Source organism: Anabrus simplex, chromosome 1 (genome assembly GCF_040414725.1).
Source record: "Anabrus simplex isolate iqAnaSimp1 chromosome 1, ASM4041472v1, whole genome shotgun sequence".
In the NCBI taxonomy this organism is placed as follows: Eukaryota; Metazoa; Arthropoda; class Insecta; order Orthoptera; family Tettigoniidae; genus Anabrus; species Anabrus simplex.
The window spans coordinates 497,441,620-497,459,048 of record NC_090265.1 but is presented as its reverse complement, the minus strand read 5'-3'; the positions used below and the strand labels follow the sequence as shown (position 1 = coordinate 497,459,048).

General features: G+C 38.9%; 1 protein-coding gene across 3 annotated transcripts in view; it reads right to left on the bottom strand.

Moving 5' to 3' along the window:
* Positions 1–17,429, bottom strand: part of LOC136857013 (kelch-like protein 7) — a 126,109-nt gene that overhangs the window by 74,786 nt on the left and 33,894 nt on the right. The window contains exon 1 of one of the 3 annotated variants that reach the window (XM_068225034.1): positions 7,677–7,793. The exons of the other annotated variants lie outside the window; for them this stretch is intronic. Within the exon in view, the coding sequence (XP_068081135.1) occupies positions 7,677–7,778 (102 nt within the window). The 5' untranslated portion in view covers positions 7,779–7,793. Of the gene's footprint in view, positions 1–7,676; positions 7,794–17,429 lie in introns of those variants that run through there. 3 annotated transcript variants of the gene reach the window in all.

Below are 17,429 nucleotides of genomic sequence, written 5' to 3'. Positions count from 1 at the left end.
TAAGGGTCAACCCTGCAATCCTGTCAACTAACTTGGTGGTCCCTCACACGAGCGGTATACCAGTCTCCCTGTAAGGCACCACCCTAGACTAATTCTACTAAGTTGCCCCCTACTAATAACAAAGGAACCATTAAAATAAACAAAAAGAAAAACAGTATAAGCATAACTGTACCAACTAAATCTACTGACGGCTTCTTACATGGGCGGATGACTATACCACATGAAAGGGCCATCCCTATAACCCTAAAATCTAATCTAAAGTAAAACAAGAGCCAAAATTAAGCATCTACCCCTACTGTGCGGCCGTGTCATCACCCCTGGTGAGAAGAAGCCGCCCTCCCGATGATGACACGACCGGCCCTATCCACTAGGCCCTAATAGGACCCCCACAACGTACCAGATGACCGTGTGTCCCTCTCACCATTCCATTGCAGCCTGCCCCGTAAAGCTGAAGCCGATCTCTTTTCTACCAACTAAAACTACTGGGTGGACCCCCACATTGGCGGATGACCAGTCCACATGTAATGGCCAACCCTACTTCCCTATACTCTTACAACATACTTGGTGGCCCCCCGCACAAGCGGGATACCAGTCTCCATTCAAGGTACCATGCCCAGTCTAACTCTACTAAGTTGGCACTACATCTTTCGGGTGGGCCCGTCCCACCCCTTTTTAACGGTTATATCCTGAATCCCCTTTCCCCTCATTCCTAATTCTATCTTAGTACCTCTAATTATTAACTAATACTATTCTTCCTACTATCTCCTACTCAATACGATTCCTGGTTTACATCTAATCCAATATACATAAGAATGTATATTAAGAATAAAACCTAATTGCACTCTATGGGGGTACATATCTTCCCTCATCATTAGTGTCAGCAATACTTGTCCATGATCCATTTTGTTACACATACATGGCAGATCGTTGAGTCATATACTAACAACTTCTAAGACTCCTAAACCCTAAGAGCAGCACTGACCAGACCCTTCTTCTATTTTACTCACACATAATTATTTTGCCGCACATAAGTATTTATTTAAATTACCAGCTCTTAACCATTCTTTCACAACCCAATTAATAATATTTTATGATCATCCCCTTGCTTAAATATGGTTTGCTCTTCTTGATTCAACAGTTTATTTCTCACTTTATCTAGAGCCACACATTCTTTCACCAAGTGCAGATCATTTGCTATTTTTTCATATAATATACACCGTGACTTGTCCGCTCTTCTTATCCATCCCCTATTTTTATGCAGCCCCAATAACCACCATACCATTCCTCTTCTTTCTGCTCTGTTAACATTGGTAATGCTTATTCTTGTTATTTTGGCGATTTCATAATACAGGCTAAGGGAACACTTCTCCCTACCTTCCTCTATCATGTACTGTCTTTGGATGTCTTTAACTCTCTCTACTATCTCACTCAGTCTACAGCTCTCTTTCCGCCGTGCCAGACTGTCTTCCAGATATACCCCATACCAATCCTATTCAGATACTCTTTAACTCTCGTCAACCAACACCCCTTATACATATTTTTCAACTGTTGAATATATGCTGCTTGTAGGACTGCACCCCCTTCTCCTAGTTTCTCATCCAATATTTTAGTACTCTTTTCACACAGTCAGCTTCAATACACTCCCCACACATTAGTAATGCCCCGGCATTAGCCGTGCCTTGTGGTAATTGCATTATTATTTTACTGAATCTGGATATAATCTGTTTCAACATGTCTTTTTTGTCCTCTAAACCCCATAGCTCCACCCCGTACAGAGCTCTGCCTAGCACCAGCATTTTCAAAACCATTCTATGCAGACTGTAATTTACACCAGGGAATTTTGACTCTAGGATGTTGACCACCGAAAGTGCTGCGGTTCCTTTCCACTTCGCTGCCCTCACTTGGTCGTTCCAGTCTCCTTTCCTGTTTAAAATTACCCCCAGATATTCTAGTTTGCTTACCTCTTCAATCTTCTCTCCCTGTACCGCCCATATCCTATCATTCTTCCTTCTCTTAGTTTTACTTACAACTAACACCTTCGACTTACTTCCATTGATTTTCAGGGACCATTTCCTTGCAAACTCCTCAACCATGTTGAGGCTTTTCTGTAAGCCTCCCCCTGTCAGGGCTAGTAAGATCACAACATCTGCAAATATTAAGCCTGGTACCTCAAGCCCATTTACCGCTGGCACCGCCCAGCTATCTCTACCGTGGCCCTGGAGGATGTCATTAATGAACAGGAGAAATAATATGGGCGATAATTTACAGCCCTGTTTCAGACCTACCTTACACTCTATTAGTTTGCTCAACCGATTGTCCTCCAATCTAACCCTACAATATAACTTCCTATATATAGTTTCAATCCCTAAGATCATTTTCCTAGATACCCCTACGTTCCCTAATTTTTCCAATAAAGCTCTTCTACTAACCGTATCGAATGCTTTCTCAAAGTCTATTGCAGCTAGGTACACTTTACCCCCTTTTCTATCCAGATATTTTTCTATAATCATCTTGACGGTCATTATACTATCTGTTGTTCTGCGACGTCTCCTAAACCCCCCTTGGTAGATTGACAATATCGACTGACTCTCCGCCCAGTCGCTTAGCCTATTCGCTAGTATCCCTGTGTTCACCTTACTTAACGAGTCTAGCAATGTTATTCGTCTATAATTCTTTGGTAGATTTCTGTGTCCTTTCTTTTTGTAAATAGGACATACTACACCAATTTCCCATTCTTTTGGGTAGTTCCCTCCTTCGAAAATCTTGTTAAAAAGTTTAACTATACCATCTACTATCTGAATGTACTTACCTATTTCCTTCCAAAAAACGTTATTTATTCCATTACATCCTCCTGCTGATTTACTCTTAAGATTACTCTTAAAATTTATAGATACTGTATATTCAAACTCATATAAAATTATTTTAAAAGCATTTATTTGTACATACTATAGAGAAACTTCAATAGGTGGGATTGAACCAATGCCAGCACTGTTACCATCTGAGCAATTCAGCTCAGCAGTGAAATTTCACTTTGGGCAATTGCTGATATTAAGAAAAAGGAAGATAAATAATCCTCCCACTTTTCTTAGTTTTCTAGGTTAATAAGATTATCATCCTAATTTTCATGTTAAGCGATATTTGATCATTTGTCTTGGAGATCACGAAGAATTTAAGTGATTTACAAGAAAATGCTCTTGCTAAAACACAGTTACAAATATTCTGCTGCATTTTTCTAAGGAAGCAATATGCAACAGTGAATGTCTTCATCACTGCGGTCTTTTACTATTACTCTAAAAAAAAAAAGTGTTGGGAGGAGGGTTAAAATAATGCAGCATTTACCTGCTGGCTGTACACCTAGATGGCTGAGGTTCAAACCTGCTGATTACAGAGCAGAACTGTGACATTTGATAGAATAGGGGAATAAGTCTGAAAGGTGGATTTTGACAATGAAACTGAAAACTGTAAAGTGCTTGTTATACTGTATAAGAGAATCTATGATTCAGAAGTACAATTCTGCTTTATTTATTTAATTTTTAAGTGATGATTTACACCTTTTTTCAATCAAACCACTGAAGATATAACTTCATCTATATTACAGTATTAAAGGCTAATTTCTCAATAATGACTATATTACTGAAATATTTGGTTATACGGAAAATTCAGGATCAAAACATTTATATAAAAAGCAACAAGCATAGTAATTTATATTTCCTTAATAGCAGTTTCCCCACGGGCACCACCCGCAATGTATCACATTGTTCATTAACACTAGAACAGCAAAAGAGATCAAAATCCACCTTCAATTTTTCCTTAAAAATGTGAGCACTCTTATATTGTTTCTCTTCAAATATCTTGACTTTTTCTAGGTTTTTGTCCTGTTTATGGTGAATATACCACACCCAGAAAAATATTTATATTTTCACAGATTTTTGATATAGCATACATACCCTGGACAGTGAAAGGGGGTCAGTTTGATACCTGTACAATTCCTTATTACAATGCAGCAGTTTGCACTGTCAGAGCTCTTACTGTCAGATGAGTATTCCAGTTAGTAGAATTATTATTTTCTTTTTACAACTTGCTTTACGTTGCACCAACACAGATAGGTGTTATGGCGACGATGGGACAGGAAAGGCCTAGGAATGGGAAGGAAGCGGCTGTGGCCTTAATTAAGCTACAGCCCCAGCATTTGCCTGGTGTGAAAATGGGAAACCACGGAAAACCATCTTCAGGGCTGCCGACAGTGGGGGTTCAAACCCACTATCTCCCGGATACGAGCTCACAGCTGTGCGCTCCTAACCGCACGGCCAACTTGCCCGGTTTAGAAAGTGTTGTTCTTACAGACATGTTGTGTTACGATCGTCTTTCTATTGATGAGGTGTCTTGTATGCTAGAAAATTCAGATTGCTGAGACCAATGAATCAACATATCAGAAGCATACAACAAAGTTCATTTCCATAGTCGCATAAATACAAGTTGATGCAAGTTAAATGGAGGACCAGACTGCCCTACACAAGCATACACAACACATCATTCAGTAGGTGATTTAAAATATTTATTCCACATGAATAAACACCACATATTTACACGTATGTACAAAGAAAAATGTAGAGATACAGATACGTCTACTGCTTCCAATCAACGTGTTCTGACCAAGATAATAAAAGACGCGGCAGCGTGTTGCCAACTGTGAAGTGACAAAATGAAATAAGGCAGGCGAGTTGCTAACACAAAAGCCGCAACATATTCCCCCCTTTGAGCAATCTCAACACTCAAAACCATTGTCAAATGTCTTACACAAAATCACAGTACAAATGAATAAAGAACAATACATATACAACATATACAAAATCTTTGGGAAATGGACACAATTTTACTATGGCATGGCGAAAGAGGCCAGTTTCTGTTTCCACAGTGACTACACGAGTAATATTATCACAACCAGGATGTATCATACAATTCTTCCAAACCAGAGGAGACAGGTTATCCTGGGGGACCAGGTTGCTCACATCCGTAGGTTTAACCCAAAAATACGCTACATGTGTCCCCTGGGTAGTGCTAAGCGAGCAACAGCCTCCTGGCGGCCAAATGATCTTAGTGACCTCCTGGCCAATTTATAAATCAATATCATGAGGAAATCTAACACAAATAGTCCTTTTAAGGACTCACACCTCAGAAGAATTGGACCTGGTATCCACATGTTACAGATCAATGTGGAAGGCATAAGCAGAGCAAAGGGAGAGTACTTGTCTAAAATTGCTCTAGAAAACAACATTGATGTAATTGCCATTTAGGAAATGCATACAGAAGATATAGGCCAACTAAACTTGCGAGGAAAAATTCCAGGATATGATCTGATAGGGGCAACATATCTTAAGGTGTATGGTATAGCTACATATGTTCACAATACTATAGAGAATGCCTATCTGATTTCCAACGACGACATCCACACCGTTGTCATAGATGTAAGTGGGACAAAAGTCATAAATGTTAACAAACCACCTGCCGTTCAGTGGCCTCCTCCTGTAGTCTCAATTTACCCATATCTCTCTGTTTATCTTGGTGATTTCAATAGTCATTACACTGAATGGAAATATAGTGTTAATAACGACAATGGCGAGGCTCTGGTCACCTGGGCTGATGCACATCACATGCACCTTATTTTTGATGTAAAGACTTGTCTACTTTCAGATCACCTTTATGGAAACGTGATTACAACCCTGATTTATGCTTTGTATCTACGGATGATAATTGTCTGCCCCTACCAACATCACGCAAAGTCCTACGTGCCTTTCCTCACAGTCAACACAGACCAGTCATTATTGAAACAAGTGTGAAAGTGCCCATCATCACTTCTGCTCCATGATCGCGATGGAATTTCCCAAAGGAAAACTGGCCTGCATTTTCTCAGAACCTTGACAAATGTCTGGGTTGTTCCACCCGTTAGTGAAAATTATGAGAGATTTGTGGGCGCAGTGACCAGTATAGCAAAGAAGTTTATTCCTAGAGGGTGTAGGAAGGAGTATATTCCTGGATGGAATGAAGTCAGCGAAAAGTTATACGAATAGTTCCTCACAACTGGTGACCATGAAATATCAAATGAACTACTGCACAGCCTTGATGCCTCAAGAAGACAGAAATGGACTGAAACCGTCAAGAACATTGACTTCAAACACTCAAGCAGGAAAGCTTGGTCCCTTCTTCATAAACGGGGATGTGGAAACAAAATATTACGTGATAACAGCACCATCAGTCCAGACACTATAGCCTCACACCCGGTGTCAACATCAAAAGCACCCAAGCAAAGAGATCTCACTATCAAGATTAAACGAGTCTTAAAAGCAAAGTGTCAGTTGGATAATGAGGTATCTTGTCCATTCACATCAGAGGACATTTCAAAGGCACTAAAAGATGTTAAACAAGGCAAAGCTCAAGGCTTTGATGGTATCCACCCAGAATTCCTGCTGCATTGTGGTAAATATGCAAAGGTATGGCTTGCACGCTTCTTCTCTGATATCCTGCAAACAGGGAACATACCTCCTGCACTTAAAAGAACAAAGGTTATTGCCATATTGAAACCAGGCAAACCAAATGACTTACCTCAAAGCTACAGAGCTAACCTCAAAGCTATAGACATATTGCACTACTCACAATAGTGTACAAATTACTGGAAAGACTTCTGTACAACAGGATAAGCTCCATACAGTAATTCTTGAACAAGTATCTATGGAACAAGCTGGATTTCAACCAAATCACATGTTGTGTCGATCAAGTACTATCACTGACCACCCACATTGAAGCTGGATTCCAGAAAAGCCTTCAGACATCAATTGCATTCATTGACCTGAGATCTGACTGTCTGGAGGCATGGCATGATCAATAAACTCCTAAGCTCAATACCTTGTAGAAGAATAGCCAGACTTGTGGGTAACATGTTAACGAATCACAGATTCCATGTAATTTTGGGTAACACCATCAGTAATAAGAAGACACTTGACAATGGGCTGTCTCAAGGCTCTGTCTTGGCCCCACTTCTCTTCAGCCTCTATATCTTTGACATGCCTGAATGCATGCCTCATCTCTGTGCCTGCAACCAGGTCAGAAAAGTTTGGCTATGCAGATGACTGGGCAATTGCTATTCAAGACAAACAGATTGAAAATACAGAACATACCCTAACTACTGATTTATGCATTCTTGAAGAATACTTCCAAAAATGAAGGCTGAAGCCAAACTAAAATAAAACTATAGTGACATGTTTCCACTTATACAATAAGCTAACTAATCGTGAACTAGAAGTAAACCTGGGTAAAAATTGCTTGACCCACACCAATGAATCAAACTATCTGGGGATCACATTAGATAGAACCCTCTCCTTCAAGAAACACCTGAAGAAAACGGTTGAAAAACTGAAGTCTAGAAACAACATACTTCAGAAACTGTGTGGCACTACATGGGGTTCATCAGCCGACACTTTACGCACCACTGCCCTTAGTTTGGTCTACTCAGCAGCTGAGTATTGTTCTCCAGTGTGGCTCAATAGCAGCTACACCAAACTCGTCGATGCCCAATTCAATCACGCAATGAGAATTTTATCTGGCACAGTAAAATCAACACCTACATTCTGGTTACCAGCACCGAGTCACATTCCACCAGCGGAACTCAAACGCAAACACACCTTACTCAGGTAGTATAAGAAGAATGCAAATGACCAGCTACCAATACACCAGGGCATCATTGTTGCTGAAGCCAGACGTTTATGTTCATGGAACCCCTCCATCCGGACAGCGAGACACCTGGTGAACAACACTTTCAACCTCTTGCAAACCTGGAAGGAAGAAATGGTGAAAAACATTCCATGTCAGCTGCAAGACATCACAAGCACCACAACACCACCAAGTGGCTTTCACCTTCCCCAGAAAACGTGGTCAACGCTAAACAGGATAAGAACAAACCATGGCAGATGTGCAGATCTCCTTTACAAGGGGGGACATACACCTTTGCCAGAACGCAGTTGTGGTGCTCCCAGGCAGACCATATGGCACATAGTGATTGACTATCCAATGCATTCCTATAGTGGCAACTTCAGTGACATTGTGGAAGCAGGTCCAGCTGTAATAGACTTTATTAACAACTTGAAAGTCAAACTGTAAATAATGTAAATAAGTATTTTATTTTTTACTAATGTTGATATTGTGACCGTTCGTGGATGTGGGTGGTTCGAAATGATTTTCTTCAATTAAACCTCGGCTAGTATCAACGGTTCGCAAGAAATTCCACTCACGGGCATGGCCATTCGGCGAGTACCAGTTAGATCTCTTCCAACATCAGCTCAAACACAGAGTAATTCCCACGCTGTACCTAACTGTGTAAAGGCTCTTAAATTGTAATTTTAAAATGAAAAGATCGCAATAAAATTTTGGAAGGATATTCCATTTAATTAATTACTCATGAAAGAAAATATAATACAGTAGAGTCTCGATTATCCGACTTAAACGGGACCTGGAGTACGTCGGATCACCGAAAATGTCGGATAATACAGAATAACTTTGAAAATTAACTAAAACAAACAGGAAGGCTATACGGTATTACGTACTATGTTTTATGGGATTCTATTTATTGACTTATTAATTCAATTGTACAGTAGATGCAGTACTCTTTTCTTACTACGCCTGTAGCCAGGTGCAGACGTCTTGGCTTGGGCTGCAAGAGTTTTGATGTCAGCATCGTGAAATTTGGCCCAGTCTCATCACACTTAAAAATCTGATCACCGGATAATCCTTCAGCAAGAATTATTTCTTGAAATTGTCTTTTAAATTTCACAACCTCATCGGACTTACCTGACAGTTTTTCTCCACAGATATTAAGCTGCCCAATGCCGTACCGCTTTTTCAACCGATCAAGCCACCCAGCACTGGCAGTAAAATTAGGGTCCCTTTATTAAACTCCTGGATATACACCGCCATTTCTTGCAAAATGTGGCCAGATATTGACAAGCCCTTTTCCTGGTTTTTAGTGAATCAAAGAAATAGTGCTTCACTTACTTTTTCGTACTCACATTTTTCATTGTTTTTTTCTAATTTTCAGGGCATCATTTGTTGCTCTGGTAGAGCACCACTTTTCAATTTATTCCCTCGTATATTTCCAGTCTCCCACTGTAACACGTCCAACACCATAATCTGAAGCCATTTTTTGGAGAGCTTCCCCTTTGTCCAGTCTCTTTAATCCACTCTACTTGTCTTCCACAGAAACAATCACTCTGTTACGTTTACTCGCCATACTCACAGAGGATATGAAAACTATAACATCCGCACCCAACCAATACTACACTGAACAATCCTACCGCATGCCTGCCAGTGCTTGTCCCACAGTCGCACCCTCCACACCCCGTGTCCCAGAATTGCATCCTCCTAAAGTTCAAATTAAGCCTACCAGTGTCGGATAACACAGAGTGTCGGATAAGCGAAGGTCGGTTAAGTGAGACTCTACTGTAATAGTAATAACCATCTGACTAGACAACATGATGGAGAAATACAAGTAACACATTGATCAATCTTTGTTGGTTCCACAAATACGTTATAAACATTATCTGACGTTAACCTCCTAAAATTCTTAAATAATTCATCACAATATATGAAATATTTTCCACAAATAATGAAATTATTAACAGTTTTCCAAAAAATCTGCCAATCATAAAGTATCATTCACTTTGTTCATTCATCTGAGTCAATATCTGCCCATAATCTGCCTTCCCATGTTTTATTTGTTTGATCATTTAATAGTCTAATTATCTAACATACAACTTGAATATCCCGACGGTTAGTCTCCTTAACGTTGCATGAGAAAATATATATAATCATCTGTCAATCATCCAAAGGAACCCAAATAAATTCAATAAATAAACAATCATGGTGATGTCAACACTCATCTGGAACATTTAGCTTCGCCGTACCTAAAATAACAATATCTAACTACTGGCATGTTCAATGAAATGGTAATATCGGAATGTCCGTACTGCATCTGCTCTCCTCGATAGCTGCAGTTGCTTAAGTGCGGCCAGTATCCAGTATTCGGGAGATAGTAGGTTCGAACCCCACTGTCGGCAGCCCTGAAAATGGTTTTCCGTGGTTTCCCATTTTCACACCAGGCAAATGGTGGGGCTGTACCTTAATTAAGGCCACGGCTGCTTCCATCCCACTCCTAGCCCTTTCCTGTCCCATCGTCGCCATAAGACCTATCTGTGTCGGTGCGACGTAAAGCAACTAGCATCTGCTCTCCTCCAAAATTTCCTGAAAATAACACTACTGCCCAAAATTAACTACAGCAAGCAATTACTCTGAACGCTAACACACTTCAACAGGTGACATTAACCTCTTAAAACAACTTATTTTACTGTTTAGATATGTCATTTACCGAAGATCCTAACAATTCATCCGCTAATACATTCGTTTTACCTTTATGCCGTGCCGTAAATTCGTATTTTGATGATTTCCACACACTTAACGTTTAATCTCTCCGGGATAACTTTGAAAATACTAACATCATATTATTTCACTTGCCTATCCAAAATCTTTAAAATCACATGATGAACATCTCAGTTAAACATTACTACCCTAGGTTCATTGACATTCTCGAAGATTTACCACATTACCGTAGTATCAATCTCAAAGAACTACATTATTATTATTATTATAATCACATTATCTTATCATAATATATTCAACGACCCTAATATTTACTATATCTCATCTCAAAATGTGCACCATGTCTACATCATCATTCAAATATACAAGCGCAGGTATCGAAGAAATCATATCATTTACAGCATACTCGCACTTCATTAAATTATTCTGTGGCACAAGTTATTCTAAAGAAGATCTCGACACTGACATTAATTACGTATAATCACTCACTGAACTTACATACGCAGCACTCAATATTATCTCATTACAAATAGATTCTCGTGATTATTCAGACAGTATCAGGAAATTAGATGATATATGATCGCGCTTGTATACCTTCACTACTTGACATTGATGATACACCGAATTTCACTCTTACCAATGATCAGATCAACATCTCTCACAGATACATAATGACAGACACGTTAGGATACTCAAGCCGTATTCTTAAAGTCACCTGCATTAAATGATGACAAATCTAACACTACTATAAGCTTTCTACAGATAGAATAAAGGAAGACAGTGCTTGGGTACTTATCATCCGACGACTCTGTTATTCATCCCATCCTTTAGGTTGTGGTAGCTATGGACATCTATTTTCATATCATTGTGGTTATTCCATCAGAACTCGGACCCATCAAGATCCCAGTCTTGACTTAGGCCCACATCTCTGTCTTAGTTGGATACTTCATCATAATAATAACCAGTTTCATTGTTCTTTCACCCTAAAACTCATACAAATCAGATTAGTATAGTGCCAAATAGATTTTAAATTCTCAATTTCGTTTACTACACTCGCCTTCGTATCTTGAAACAATTAAATTGAAATAATAAATAAGGTAGTTCATCCTATTCAGTACAAATAAATACGAAATGTAGTGTTACATTCCTATTTAATTATAAGCGGAAGCGGTACCAGTTTCGACCCCAATCCGGGTCATCATCAGCCGAATAAAACGCAAAAAAACAATGCATAGGTAAGAAAGAAATTAAAGATCAAGTCCCCACAAAAACAGTTGAAGAGGCAATATAAAACAGCGGGGATAGGCACTGTAAAATGCAGAAGAAGTAGAAGGTAAGTAACTTAAAAGAAACAAGGCGCAATCTTCTGAACAGCAGCATAGCACACGCAAAGTTCGGCATTGTCTCATAATGTTTACGAGAAGCGGAGAACAGTATAATGAGCCAGCTTGCATACACTATCAGGCGCGAAGTCACAACACAATCCGCTCATAATTAAATAGGAATGTAACACTACATTTCGTATTTATTTGTATTGAATAGGTTGAACTACCTTATTTATTATTTCAATTTAATTGTGATACATTTCAATACGGAACATTATGAAAATTTTATCTTTCGTATATTGGCGTTGTTTAATTGGTTATTGAGCTCTTTAAAAACTTGTGATATCTTAAAACTCTTATAATCTCATCAATTCCTTTCAATATGCATCAGAGCTATTCTCAAATCAACCTTCTACGATGTTTTTTTCCTCATACATTGTCATAAACCAAAATCCCATTTTAATAACATCACAATAATACTTTGGTTCGCATTTTATGATTCATACTAAAATTACTATGCCGTAATCTCCGTTACATCTGTTTTGGACATTTGAAGAACATTTTGCCTAACACAGTCACTCTCTTCGTTCACGGAAATGCACAAAGGAACATATTCTGCCATTCATTTATCTTCTCAATGCATACAATCCGTCACTCCGCATACGCCTTCTTGATGATTAAACTTGCACTACTCCAAACTGTTCCATGGCCGCCGCCGCCGCGTGACGTTTCTGGACCTGAATGTTACATATGAGATTTCTCCTTCACAGCTGTTGATGCGATCTTTTATCTGCTGGTCTCTATTTGTATCCCAACTCATGTTCTTAATTCAATCATCCGAATACCACGGGGTTCTGAGCTTGTGAATTTTCTGATTTCACTCCATTAAATTTCCTTTTAATGAGCGAGTTGTCTCGGTTTACGTACGTAGTTGGACATATGGATTGGACGTATTCCGGCTGGATATGTACTTATACACCGCTTCTGTTGATCTATTTTATTTATAACTTTTAATGGCTCCTTTGTACTTGACCTCGAGACTATTGAAAGGTTATAATATGTACAGCCAAATGCTAAATAATAAGGTTATCCTCTCTTAGAAGCACCAAGTCTCCTACAGTTGGAGTCCATTTTCCTATGGAATACCATTTACGTTTTTGTTGAAGTGATTGCATGTATTCTTTTGACCACTACTGCCAGAAAACTTGATGCAGCTGTTGCACCAAATTCCATTTAGTTAGACAAGAGTAGGAGCTGTTGGATATACCTTGGGAGGGGACAGAGGTCAATCGTCTCCCTACTAGAAAATGTCAGGGTGTCAAATAGCACTGATCATTGGGGTCGTCAGTTATTAAACAGAGTGGTCTCGAGTTCAACACAGACTCAATTTGATACAAAAGAGTACTCAACTATTCAAAATTAAGAATAGAATTTCCTACAGTCCGCTTCCGAAGTGATTTTACGGACTTTATTCCAGCCTCTCAAAGCCCACCAAAATGAGGACTGGAGGGTGGAATAAACTTCCATTTCATATTTAAATTACATGAATATTCTTCTATTTCAGTAGAGCTAGCCCTAATAAATCTTAATAACTCATTGTTGGCTCCAACAAAATGTGTGCCATTGTCACTCAAGATGAGATTTGGAAATCCTCTCCATGCCGTAAATCTTCTAAATGCAGTGGGGAAGTCCTGAGTCATTAAGACTCTTCACAGGTTCAAGATGTATTGCCTTAGTAACAAGACAAACAAAGAGAGCAATGTAGGCCTTAAACCTTATTTTACTCTTCGAGTTATCAGCCTTTATGATGACTGGGCCACCATAATCAAGACCATTCTTAACGTAAAGACGGTTCAACTCTATATGAGGGTAACTGACCCACTACGAGAGTTGTGAGTGGAGGTTTGCTTCTTATGCACTTGTAACACAAATGGACCACACCATGAGTAACTGTTTAACCACGTAGAATCCAAAATCTGTTATGCAAAGAAAACAATACAGTTGAGGGCTGGAATGCAATAGCATCTCATGCTTATGTTTAACAATCAACTTAGTAACAAAGTGTTTCGGAGGAAGAATGATAGGGTTTCCTTTCATTACATTCCAACTGACAATTCATAAGTTGACCACCGGCTCTCAACAACCCATAATCATCAAGGAAAGGATTCAAAGTTTTTAATGCCCTCAAAGAGGCAACTACATAATTAGACCTCAAGTCATGAAGTTCCTTCCCCATATTCACTAGCTTGCATCAGACTTATTATTTTCATTTCACTAACCTTCAGTTCTTCATGGGTGAGTGGACCAACAAGACAAGTATCTTCAGTGGAGCGGACATTGGTAATAAATCTCAGAACATTGCTATAAATTCGCTTGAGTTTGAGAAAGGAAGAAAATTTCTCCAACTCGGGTGGGTGCATCTTAACTAGCAAGACTGTCAAAGAGGGTTTCAATTCTGCATTCACAGCAGATGATGTACTACTGGCAACAAAATCAGGATACACTGGGGACAATTCAGGTAAGCAGGTGGGACCATGCCACCGTACATCAAGAGAAGAAATTTGTGAGAGTAAAACACCTCAAGACAAGTGGTCAGCTGGATTGATGTTGGTAGGTACATCTCTCCAATCTGAGACAGAAGTAAGAGACTAAAATTCAGCAACTCTATTGGCAATAAAGGTTTTCCAACAATTGGCAGGTTTCTGTAACCAACACAAAACTATCATGCTGTCAGTCCGACAGTATGTGGAGAAAGGAATGTGCAATTTTAGGGATTCAGTGACTTGACTCATAAGGTGAGAAAGCAATAGAGCAGCACAAAGCTCTAAGCAGGCAATAAATTGATTGTTTCAATGGAGCAACTCTCGATTTGGAAGTAAACAGGATCACTGATACCTCATCGTTATCAGATATTGTCCTAACACACACATAAGCACCATAGGCAGCTTCTGAAGCATCAGAAAAACCATGGATTTTAATAACCGTAATCTTAGCAAAGGGCAATACATTTCTTTGCACTCTGAATTCATTAAGCAGGGGGAGCTTACTGTAGATAGCATTCCAAATCTGAATAATTTCAAATAAAGGCTCTAACAGCTCATCCCAATCAATTAACAATTGCCAAATAGTCTGTAGGGTAAGTGTGCACTCAACCATGGCACATCCTAACAATCTAAGAGGGTCAAGTATGGAAGCAATGATAGTGAGAATGCTTCTCTTAGTGACTTCCTTAGGTGCTTTCTTCAAATTTATTTGAAATTGAAACTCATCACATTTAGAATGCCACGCAATACGTACAGTAATGTTTTAATAGCTTCATCCTTAGTCAGATTAGAAGGTAACAACATTTCTCTATCCTCTAAAGGGACATTGGCAAGAGCTTCTGGGTAATTTGACGTTCACTTTCTAAGATGAAAATGTGCACTATCAAGCACAGAAGAAATCTCTGACTGAAGCTACTTAGCTTCTTCCACTGCGCTAGTACCTGTCAGCATGCCGTCAACAAAAAAACAAGAGCAAATAATCTCCGATGCAATGGGGTGAGATACTTTGTGTTCATCAGTAAGTTGAACTAGACATCTTGTAGCAAGAAAGGGGGGCAGAACTTGTAGTGTATGTAACAGTAGTAAGGCGGTAGTCCTTGATCTCTTCATCAGTAAATTCACGTCAAACAATTTTCTGAAGATTTCTGTGGTCAGGATGAATTAACACACTCTGTAAATCTCAGCATTAACATAGAATTCAACGCTTTCCCGTTTGAGGATTCACAACGTCTGTTATTATTATTATTATTATTATTATTATTATTATTATTATTATTATTATTATTATTATTATTATTATTATTATTATTATTTTACTGATCACACAGTGATGGGCCATGTAAAAAGTTAATGAGTTAGAAGTCTCGGGAGGTGCAATTTCCATGTGACCCATTTCACTGTATTCACACATGAAATCTACATACTTCCCTTTAAAGGTCTCGAAGTCTAGCACATTTATTTTCAATTTGTTTGAGCCTTTTAACAGCATTATGCTTAGACTCAGCTACAGGTGACACTTCAGGACGAATAGGAAGTTTGACAACAAACCTACCACTATTATCTCTCTGAACATTATTTACAAAATGTTCTTCACAAGCCGTTTCTTCAGGAAAAAGGACTGGTTGATAAAGTTCTTCAAGCTCTCAGAACCTTTGGAGTTTAGTGTCAAGACAGTCAAGTTTTACAAGATTGGCATGACGCACCTAGGCACTGTTCCTAATGCATGATTTAGGGAAGGTGCCTGACAATACCCAACCAAATTCGGTATCTAACAAGGCAGGATAACGTTTCTTATGCAAAATATTGAAAGACAAAATTTCATAGTAGACATCAGCTCTTAGCAAAATATTAATAGTAGAAGGCTGATTAAATATCCTATCACTCAACATGATATCATGAGGAATAACTGAATTGGAACAATCAATTTCCTGTGCAGGAAGTAGGCTTGTGATTGTGTTCACAACTGCACAGTTCAACTTCAATGTATAATCTGAGACATTAGAGAACAAAACAAAGTTACATGTGGAGCTTACAGGCAACTCACTGACATTGCCTATACCAACAATACAAGCCTTTGTATGGATGCCAAGCTAATTGACAAGATCAGAAGTCACGAAGGATAAGTGACTTGCAGAGTCTAACAAAGCTTTAACTAGTACAATCTCTCCTGAACTATCCTTCACCCGAACACAAGCTGAGCTCAGCAAAACATTATAGCCTAGACCTGAAACAACCTCATAGCAGTAAGTGAAACAATTGCATTATTATTATTATTATTATTATTATTATTATTATTATTATTATTATTATTATTATTATTATTATTATTATTATTATTATTATTATTATTATTATTATTATTATTATTATTTTTCGTGTACTTCAAGAGACTCCGAATCTAAGGATTACCACGCCCAAGTCAGAAAGATGGAACATAGCCACTATGGACAGAGAAAAATTTCATGAAGTAATACAGAATGGAATGGATTGTATGACGGATACATGTCACGGAGGCAAGAGAAGCATTATTGCTAATAAATGCGTGGAACACACCATGAGACTCCTTCAGCAAGCATGCGACGCATCAATGACCAGAATCAAACAACGGAGAGGCAAGCGTCCAGCATATTGGTGGAATGAAGAAATTGCTGAGTTGAGGAAACAATGCCTGCGACTCAGACGAAGGACACAAAGAGCACGACATAACGACGCAGCTCTCTCAATAGAGTATAAGACTATGAAGAAAAGACTGCGAAATACAATTAAAAAGAGTAAAGCTGACAAGTGGTGGGAAATGTCCAAGGAAGTGGATGAAAATCCATGGGGATTAGGGTATAAAATTGTCATGAAGAAATTCGGGATGCTACCAAGCCCTATCATGGATCCACGCACCATGGAAGAAATAGTACACACACTATTCCCTGATCATGCAGAGAGGATTGATGATGAGGCCGAGAAAGAACTAGACAATGTACCACCTTTTACAATTGAAGAATTGATAACAGCAATTAATTCCCTTAGAAATAAGAAAGCCCCTGGTCCAGATGGTATTCCAGCAGAAGTACTAAAGGTGGCAGCCGAATTATGTCCTCAACTGCTGTTGAGAATGTATAATCATTGTTTGAAAGCGGGAATTTTT